A 10853-nucleotide genomic window follows, 5' to 3' on the forward strand; every position below is an offset into this window, starting at 1 on the left:
TATGACTGAATTATTCATTTTTTTTTTTTTTTTTTTTTTTTTTTTTGCAAATTCCCAAACTTTTCAGTTCATAGGGGGTTTGTGTGTCTATTTCACAGTCTTGATGGTTTAGAGTTTCTCCCTTTACTTGTGTGTGTATTTTTTCATTTTGACTAAATTATTGATTTTTTTTTTCCCCACAAATTCCCAAACTTTTTACTGCGTTACAGTTCACCATTTCATAGGGGTTTATGTGTCTATTTCACACACTCAGAGTTTCAAAGTGTTAATCCTTCACTGCTGTATGTTTTTTTTTTTTTTTTCTTTCTTTCTTTTTCCTGCATCATGTGAGATTTGTAGATCATGCACACAAAATAATCTCTTAATTTTCATATTTTTGCTGATTTCTCATTAATTTCCTACGGCGGTCACTTTGGTCATTCTGCAGTGCACTCTCAAATCTTGGGTCTCGTTTTTAATGTCATGTAAATTGTGACATTAAAGGTATAGTTCAACCAAAAATAAAAATGAACTCATTATTTACTCACCTTACTCACCTATCACAGAAATGCTTTCATGCAGCATGTGCCATATAGTCATGTACGCCAAGTGTTCTGGTGATATACTGTGGGGTTCGGTGGAAAAACAAACCAAAATTTAACATTTGAATATCCTGACCTTGGCTGTTGGTCTCCAAGCACGACTGCGTGTTCATGAGACTCTATTAGCACAACAGTGCACTCTGACTTGACCAGGAAAAGCACACAAGTTGAAAGAAACCATATACTATAAACTAGCTAGTTTTGTAACACATTTACAAAGTAAAGCTAAAAGAGCTGTTTGAATCACTTCATATTTTTGTCTTTCTTTACAGCTTTACCCACATCTATACTGACTGTAACACCAAACTCTGTATTCACTGGAGAGACAGTCAATATGACGTGTGTGATTAAGTCTCACGGTGACTGGAGATATGAGTGGTATAAAGGCCGCACAGAAGTGTCTGAGGTTTACACTGTAAATGGAAACACTCTCACTATTGAACAATCTAAAACATCTGATGCGGGTCAGTACACATGTAAAGGACACATAGATGCAAGATCAGTCTCATCACATTCAAGCTCTGCTGTTTCTCTCACTGTGAAGGGTGAGTTGAATATCACTGTCCTCATAAACTCATTATGATCACACATCCAATTAAGATACTGTGGTTTTGATCAAAATGGATGTGTGTTTGTGTGTGTGTGTGTTTTTTTTTTTTGTTTGTTATTTTCTTTGTTCATTATGACTGAATTAGTGTTTTTTTTTTGTGCAAATTCCCAAATTCACCAGTTCATAGGGGGTTTGTGTGTCTATTTCACACTCTTAATGGTTTAGAGTTTCTTCCTTTACTTTTGTGTGCATTTGTTCATTTTGACTGAATTATTGATTTTTTTTTTTCTTTTTTCCCCCCAACAAATTCCCAAACTTTTCACTTCGTTACAGTTGACCATTTCATAGGGGTTTATGTGTCTATTTCACACTCTCAGAGTTTCAAAGTGTTAATCCTTCACTGCTGTATGTTTTTTTTCTTTTTTTTCCCTGCATCATGTGAGATTTGTAGATCATGCACACAAAATAATCTCTTAATTTTCATATTTTTGCTGATTTCTCATTAATTTCCTACGGTGGTCACTTTGGTCATTCTGCAGTGCACTCTCAAATCTTGGGTCTCGTTTTTAATGTCATGTAAATTGTGACATTAAAGGTATAATTCAACCAAAAATAAAAATGAACTCATTATTTACTCACCTTACTCGCCTATCACAGAAATGCTTTCATGCAGCATGTGCCATATAGTCATGTATGCCAAGTGTTCTGGTGATATACTGTGGGGTTTGGTGGAAAACAAATCAAAATTGAACATTTAAATATCCTGACCTTGGCTGTTGGTCTCCGTGCAAGACTGCGCATTCATGAGACTCTATTAGCACAACAGTGCACTCCGACTTGACCAGGAAAAGCACACAAGTTTAAAGAAACCATATACTATAAACTATCTAGTTTTGTAATACATTTACAAAGTAAAGCTAAAAGAGCTGTTTGAATCACTTCATATTTTTGTCTTTCTTTACAGCTTTACCCACATCTACACTGACTGTAACACCAAACTCTGTATTCACTGGAGAGACAGTCAATCTGACGTGTGTGATCAAGTCTCACGGTGACTGGAGATATGAGTGGTATAAAGGCCGCACTGAAGTGTCTGAGGTGTACACTGTAAATGGCAACACTCTCACTATTGAACAGTCTAAAACATCTGATGCGGGTCAGTACACATGTAAAGGACACATAGATGCAAGATCAGTCTCATCACAATCAAGCTCTGCTGTTTCTCTCACTGTGAAGGGTGAGTTGAATATCACTGTCCTCATAAACTCATTATGATCACACATCCAATTAAGATACTGTGGTTTTGATCAAAATGGATGTGTGTTTGTGTGTGTGTTTTTTTTTTGTTTGTTATTTTTTTTGTTCATTATGACTGAATTAGTTTTTTTTTTTTTTTGTGCAAATTCCCAAATTCACCAGTTCATAGGGGGTTTGTGTGTCTATTTCACACTCTTAATGGTTTAGAGTTTCTTCCTTTACTTTTGTGTGTATTTGTTCATTTTGACTGAATTATTGATTTTTTTTTTTTTCTTTTTTCCCCCCAACAAATTCCCAAACTTTTCACTTCGTTACAGTTGACCATTTCATAGGGGTTTATGTGTCTATTTCACACTCTCAGAGTTTCAAAGTGTTAATCCTTCACTGCTGTATGTTTTTTTTCTTTTTTTTCCCTGCATCATGTGAGATTTGTAGATCATGCACACAAAATAATCTCTTAATTTTCATATTTTTGCTGATTTCTCATTAATTTCCTACGGTGGTCACTTTGGTCATTCTGCAGTGCACTCTCAAATCTTGGGTCTCGTTTTTAATGTCATGTAAATTGTGACATTAAAGGTATAGTTCAACCAAAAATAAAAATGAACTCATTATTTACTCACCTTACTCGCCTATCACAGAAATGCTTTCATGCAGCATGTGCCATATAGTCATGTATGCCAAGTGTTCTGGTGATATACTGTGGGGTTTGGTGGAAAACAAATCAAAATTGAACATTTAAATATCCTGACCTTGGCTGTTGGTCTCCGTGCAAGACTGCGCATTCATGAGACTCTATTAGCACAACAGTGCACTCCGACTTGACCAGGAAAAGCACACAAGTTTAAAGAAACCATATACTATAAACTATCTAGTTTTGTAATACATTTACAAAGTAAAGCTAAAAGAGCTGTTTGAATCACTTCATATTTTTGTCTTTCTTTACAGCTTTACCCACATCTACACTGACTGTAACACCAAACTCTGTATTCACTGGAGAGACAGTCAATCTGACGTGTGTGATCAAGTCTCACGGTGACTGGAGATATGAGTGGTATAAAGGCCGCACTGAAGTGTCTGAGGTTTACACTGTAAATGGCAACACTCTCACTATTGAACAGTCTAAAACATCTGATGCGGGTCAGTACACATGTAAAGGACACATAGATGCAAGATCAGTCTCATCACAATCAAGCTCTGCTGTTTCTCTCACTGTGAAGGGTGAGTTGAATATCACTGTCCTCATAAACTCATTATGATCACACATCCAATTAAGATACTGTGGTTTTGATCAAAATGGATGTGTGTTTGTGTGTGTGTTTTTTTTTTGTTTGTTATTTTTTTTGTTCATTATGACTGAATTAGTGTTTTTTTTTTTTTGTGCAAATTCCCAAATTCACCAGTTCATAGGGGGTTTGTGTGTCTATTTCACACTCTTAATGGTTTAGAGTTTCTTCCTTTACTTTTGTGTGTATTTGTTCATTTTGACTGAATTATTGATTTTTTTTTTTTTTCTTTTTTCCCCCCAACAAATTCCCAAACTTTTCACTTCGTTACAGTTGACCATTTCATACGGGTTTGTGTGTCTATTTCACACTCTCAGAGTTTCAAAGTGTTAATCCTTCACTGCTGTATGTTTTTTTTCTTTTTTTTCCCTGCATCATGTGAGATTTGTAGATCATGCACACAAAATAATCTCTTATTTTTCATATTTTTGCCAATTTCTCATTAATTTCCTATGGCGGTCACTTTGGTCATTCTGCAGTGCACTCTCAAATCTTGGGTCTCGTTTTTAATGTCATGTAAATTGTGACATTAAAGGTATAGTTCAACCAAAAATAAAAATGAACTCATTATTTACTCACCTTACTCACCTATCACAGAAATGCTCTCATGCAGCATGTGTCATATACTCATGTACGCCAAGTGTTCTGGTGATATACTGTGGGGTTTGGTGGAAAAACAAACCAAAATGTAACATTTGAATATCCTGACCTTGGCTGTTGTTCTCCATACAAACTGTATAGTTTTGTAACACATTTACGTAATTTAAGTAATTCATTCCTCTGAACGAGCTGTTTGAGTCACTTCATGTTTTTTTATCTACACTGACTGTAACACCAAACTCTGTATTCATTGGAGAGACAGTCATTCTGACGTGTGTGATTAAGTCTCACAGTGACTGGAGATATGAGTGGTATAAAGGCCGCACTGAAGTGTCTGAGTATTACACTGTAAATGGAAACACTCTCACTATCAGAGGAGTAATTACACCTAATCAGGATCAGTACTGGAGCAAAGGACAGAGAGATAAAAGACCAAAATCATCACAATTAAGCTCTGCTGTTTCTCTTACTGTGATGGGTGAGTTGAATACCATTGTCCTCATAAACTCACTATGAGCACACATCCAATTAAGATACTGTTGTTTTGATCAAAATGGAACAAAGTATTAAACTAAACCACGCTGGGAATGACTGGGCTCACATACCTTAGTTAGACGCGGTGTAACATTTGGTTGTAAAACTATTATTTATTATGTAGAGAAGGTTTGTACTTTTATCGCATCTGAATATCTACTAAAACCATCCTTCACATAAGCAAAAAATGTGGTTGGAACAACACCACGGCATGGCAATGCTCATGCTGACCGGCAAAACCTAGGTATTGTACAACAGGCAAGTTATATTGAGTCACCAAATACCTTTCGTTTAGTTGTCTCATTTAGTTTGATAATGAAGAGGCTGCAATGTCAAGTTAGCAATGCTAAAACTGATATGTTGTGTGCACGTAGGAGGTGCCGCGTGAACACTTGGATTCCTTATATCAGTGGAAAGCAGGGCTGTACGCAGGTTTTTATAAATACCATGGTCCTATAATGGAGGTTGGTTGGTGGGGTTCGGGGGAATGCTCCCCTGATAAAATTCTGATTTTCTTGACGTGTGCATTTTAAAATGTTTTAAGGCTCATAAATTGGATAACAATATAGGCTTAAAGCCAAGTCAGTGGGCAGTAGTAGCATAAATTATTTTTCAAGATAACAGATTCTTAAACATGAGAATCAGATTAAACGTTGCAATGAATGATACACACAGATATAGTTTGTGACACTCAGTATCATTATCTTATTTTTGACCGAGATGACTTTTAGCTGGTTTCACATCTGAACTCTTCAGTGTTTGTGGTATTGTTAAATTGAACCTACAGTTTCCACTGCAATTAACAAAGATCATGAATCTCTGTGCTAATTAGAAATACCATGATTGTAATCATCTATCCCATGTAATCTAATCCCATAGGCCTACCTGCACTTCTTCTCTCATCTCATCATCTCTCATTCTCTTTGTCTCTTTATAGCAGTCGTCTTCTCTTTCCTGTATCTATTTCCTTCCCAAAGCTGAGCTTTGACTGATACAGTCTTTTCATTGTTGCCCTCTGTAAGTGAAGAATGTAAATATTAGGTCAGCGGATATTCATGGTTAATCATTTTAGACAAGTGATTTTACTGAAGGCTACCAGGATAATTATAACTGAGTTTATTAAATGTATTCACAATATGTGCACTCATTTTATTAATCCTGTATGATGAAAACAGATTTGTTAATGTCACTTGCCTCATCGCAAAATAGTATATTAGCCTAATCACGTACATAAATTTAAATACCGAAATTAGACAAAAATGTATTACAAGGCTCTCAAGTTTTAGAAAAAGTTTGGAGTGAGATTATATCAGTTAGGAGAGGAGCCACTCAAAAATCTGCAACAGTGGCCCCTCAGCCCCACGCAATTCTCTCCAGTTTTTGCTAGAAGTTGAATTTTATCTATTGTTCATAACTGACCAGTACAAAATAGAAACTAAAACAACAGGTAAGTTTGATTAAAGTCAAATTAAAAAGAAATTTGGCCCCAAATGAGCCAGTGAACAGCAGTGCTTATTGTACATACTGTACGCCTATACAGTAGGATTGCAGAACTTGCCCTGAGCATATCTGTGTGTGAGAGAGAGTACATATTTCATCTTATGAATGACATTTTGTATTGCAGCTATTAAACTGTACTTTAAAATTAAATGATTGTAATCTTAATTCAAGTGATGAAGGATTTTGTAAGTCTGACAGTAATTAGTGTTGAGTGCTATACTGTAAGGTTAACCCTGCCTGCATTAAAAGTTTCAAAGGGATTAACAGTTGGAAACATTAGTCAGAAATTTAGAAAAGTAATCAAATGTAATCAGTTACATTACTTTTGAAGCAATTGACACTACTTATTACATTTTAAATAGGGTAACTTGTAATCTGTAACCTATTACATTTTCAAAATGACCTTCCCAACAAAGTTGATACATTTATTGTACCTTTGATCACAGGCAATTGACTTAGTCCTGGAATAAAACATAAAAAACAGAGGAAGTAATTACCTACTGCATTTATTTTGTTAGTTTATAGTAAATAACGTGCGCTCCGTAATAATTTCTAATTTCTGATATTTGCTGGTAGGTGGTATTTAACTGTCAAGATGGCTATGAACTCCCCCTGCAAGCCTGCACCTTGTCCACTAATATTATATAGCAGGACAAGTTGTCCCTTACTTCTCAGCGTGAGGAATAGGGGTGCGCGGGGCACAAACTAATGTGTGGTTATTGTAACACACGTGGTTTAAATATTTCCACACACGCTAGCATAACCAAATTTACGGTATTTACTAGTTGCCATGGCAGCACTATACAGAAAAAAAAAAAAAAAATGCGCCAAAATTCAAAAGTCTTTTGATGATATCGCTGTATATTTATTTTACCATAGTAAAAGTAAATTTCTGGCTGAAGTAATTTTTTTCTTCTCAGTTTTTAGTATTCATTTAAAATGAGCCAAATCTGCTATTATTTTAATCACCAATCTGTTGTTTATCAGTTTAGGCAGCAAAAGACACGAACCACTTTTATATTCCAGTCATGCTGATGGGGAAAGTTGTAACACTGTGTTACAATTTGCCCCGCTATTATTAAACTATGCTATTCTATGGCATTAGCCATGCAATTTTCACTATTTACTTTTATAGATTTTAAAAAGAAACCACAATCGATGTTTAATGTTAAGAAATTATTATTTCAAGAAATGTAAAGCATTTTTGGCCCGTTTATGTGTCTCCTGTTCTATGAGAGCTGTGTTTGGAGGGAGGGGAGTGTTTTTTTTTTTTTTTTTTTTTTTTTTTTTGAATGTCTGTATGTGTTTCATCTATTTGTGCATGTTGTTTTAAACTATACTGCATAGCTGTGTTTTGCGATCAGGGCCGTCCCTCGCATGGTTGCGATGTGTTCACTGCAAACTTCAAAAATGTTTTTTTTTTTTTTTTTTTTTTTTTTAATTCTTAAAAAAACGCCATTGTTTTATATGAGTAAAATATTTTATTTATATTAAGGTAATCATTTTATTTTATTGACAAAATATTTTAGTTTAATTTTTTATTTTTATTCTTTTTTTATTCGTATAACATTTTAAGCTGTCATGCTACGACGTGCCCCTCACATGTTACAATGTACCACACATACAGGGCATGTTGTCACTTTTCACTTCCTTTCTTTTAAAGGTAAATAACGAAAAACGTACACACTGTAATTATGAAACAACGCGACATATTTGTAAAAGACAAGTGTGAAATTAATGTGGATAAATTATACTCTGAACCCCACGTGGATTTACACAAACTAAGAAATTCAAAAAGTGTTAGATTGTGCCCCGCGCTCCCCTACAAGGTATGGCGTGAGTGCTTGTGAACTGGCTGAAATGCTTGTGTCTCACGGTCAATGCGTGTGTAACGTGGAGAGGGAGACGAGAGGCGAGGGGATCCATATGCACGCTTTTATTTAATGGATGAGGCAAAGACATGGTCAGACAGGCAGGGTCAGAACAATAACAAACAGGTATAACGCAGACAAGACGTAGACAGAGTCCGTGAAGCAGGCGTGGGTCAATCAATGGCGAACATAATCCATAACGTGAAACAGAAGAATAATCCTTAAACCAGCGAGAGTCCAGAAAGGCAGGCGGCGAGAAAGACGAAACTAGATGGCCAGGCGAGAATACTAAACTAAGGAAACTAGGAACTCAGGAACACGGGAACTAGGAAACTACGAACTCAGGAAACTTAGAAAACAAGGAAACAATGCTAGCACTAGGTGAGCGCTAAACGCAACTGATACAATACTCCACATTAACGCTCCACAATACACGGTGATTAACGCGAGAAAGTCCGGGGCTTTTATAGGGCTGCTGATTGGCCACAGGTGTATGGCGCAATCAGCGTGGTGTCTGTGATCATGTGCATCACTGTATGTATAAAACTAGTACTACAGCAATAAATATTGTGTATAGAGAAAAACATCTTTTTTTTCCAGCACCGGAAAGATATTGTTTGGATTCCATTTCTACCACAACTTCTCTTTAATCTCTCTATCATTCTTTCATTTCAAATAATTTAAAAATAGCATTAATGTGTAACAAAACTTCATTTCGGGAGACTGAAATGAAACATTCTGAGAGGCAATATTTTTCAAAATCTAAACCATAACAACAAAATCTGAACTGAAAGGTTTTCAGACTTTATTTACCAAAAATTCTAAAGAACACTGAGTTTGTTGTGCCTGTTTTTAGGGCTGCACAATTTGGCCAAAATGTTGTTTTGATCAATATGACTAATTCTGATTATTGTTATTACTAAGTAAAAACACTAAACCAAACAATAATTATTGTTAATGATTATCAATATATTTTACAGAAAACTGCAGCATGGCCTGTTAACATGCAGGGGGCCTAACTATAAATGTTTAGAAAGGTATAAGAATTTATTATAAAATAAATTATGATTAATAATCTTTGACAAACAACAAAAAAAAAAAAAAAAAAAAAAAAAATTGTTTTGTCAGAAAAGCTTCTCCTCTACACTCCTCTACACTGGAGTAAAAACTTACAAAAGTATTATTGTTCCTATTTTTACCCAAAATAACGTGTTAATATATGTAATATAATGTTTCGTTCATGCAGGAAATCACGAAAATGGACAAAGGTATACGCTATCGTGTAGCTGAATAAAACTATAGAGACGTTTTAACCCATGAAACATGGAGACATCTGTACGATTGCGACTGAATAATATATCTGTTCTTCGAGCCATATCGGGTATTTTTAGATGCAATGCAATGGCAGTTAACAGTCTATATCACTACATAGAAGACGTAAAATAATGATTTTGCCTCATTCTGTGATGTGAAAATACGTCAGATCACAAACGGAAGGTGTTTCGAAACCTGGACCGATTGTAAATGAATCAATCAAAAACATGCCATTAAAATGTTCTCAATAAACAACAGGTTTGTGAACAAACTCAAACCCATGCAAAATCCATGCACGCATTCTACTTAGGTAAATTAGAATGCACAGACTGATTTTTTTTTTCTCTCATACGTTCGACACATATGCCGCACTGAACCGCCCTTGTGCTTCACCCTAGCTTAGTCAGAAGGTGCGTGCGGCTTGAAGTTGCGCTGCGAACACCGACCGGTGTATGACATTAAAGTACCGCAAGAGTGATTTGAAAGCATGCAGAGCTTTCTGCACTCTATAGCTCTTGCCGTTCTTTGATTTTAAAAACGGATCTTTCTGCACAGCGCCGCTTCAAGTCGAACACACCTAAAAATCCAAACGACAACCTCGCGGCCGCATAGCCCTCCCCTTAAGGCGGGGCCCTAGGCGACCGCCTGTATCGCCTGGATCAGACTACACGACACAAGTTGTGGTCTCATTGGCACAAATTAATTCAGATGATATTATATCAGATTAGATAAATCTGTATTGATTCCAGATTGACTCCACTCTTGTATCTAGATGCAGGGTGTTTATTAAAGTAACTATATAAACAATATGATTAACACTTTAAAACAAAGGAAAAAACGAAAACGAAAAAAACAAAACAAAAACAAAACAAAACAAAACAAAAAAAAAAAAAAAAACAACAACAAAAAAAAAAAAACACAAGGAAAACTCACCATTACATCCAACAACTAAAAATCTTTAATCTTTAATAATTATAAAAGTGACTGTTGAAAATATGATATAATTGTTAATAAATGTTATTATGGATTATAAAGGGTTTTATAATTAAATACATCCAAAAAGTCATCTAAAATTACCATTATTACACCCACAGCAAAATGTTTTATGGGGATATCGTCATGAGACCAGTTGGATCTTGCGAGACACATCTGATCTCGTCACATCCCTAGCTGTTACTAATCAAGTTAAATCAGTATCAAGAAAACTATATAATTTTGTAAACCATATATATATATATATATATATATATATATATATATATATATATACACTACCTTTCAAAAGTTTGGGGTCAGTAAGACTTGTAATAGTCTTTAAAGAAGTCTCTTATGCTCATCAAGGCTGCATTTATTTGATTAA

General features: G+C 35.2%; 1 protein-coding gene across 1 annotated transcript in view; it reads left to right on the forward strand.

The window, feature by feature from the left end:
• Positions 1 to 10853, forward strand: part of LOC127161213 (basement membrane-specific heparan sulfate proteoglycan core protein-like) — a gene marked incomplete at both ends in the record, with an annotated part of 42598 nt that overhangs the window by 17211 nt on the left and 14534 nt on the right. Inside the window, 3 exons of the mRNA XM_051103857.1 lie at positions 854 to 1126; positions 2096 to 2368; positions 3337 to 3609. Of these exons, the coding sequence (XP_050959814.1) occupies positions 854 to 1126; positions 2096 to 2368; positions 3337 to 3609 (819 nt within the window). The remainder of the gene's footprint in view (positions 1 to 853; positions 1127 to 2095; positions 2369 to 3336; positions 3610 to 10853) is intronic.

This window comes from Labeo rohita, unplaced genomic scaffold (assembly GCF_022985175.1).
Source record: "Labeo rohita strain BAU-BD-2019 unplaced genomic scaffold, IGBB_LRoh.1.0 scaffold_590, whole genome shotgun sequence".
Taxonomy (NCBI): Eukaryota; Metazoa; Chordata; class Actinopteri; order Cypriniformes; family Cyprinidae; genus Labeo; species Labeo rohita.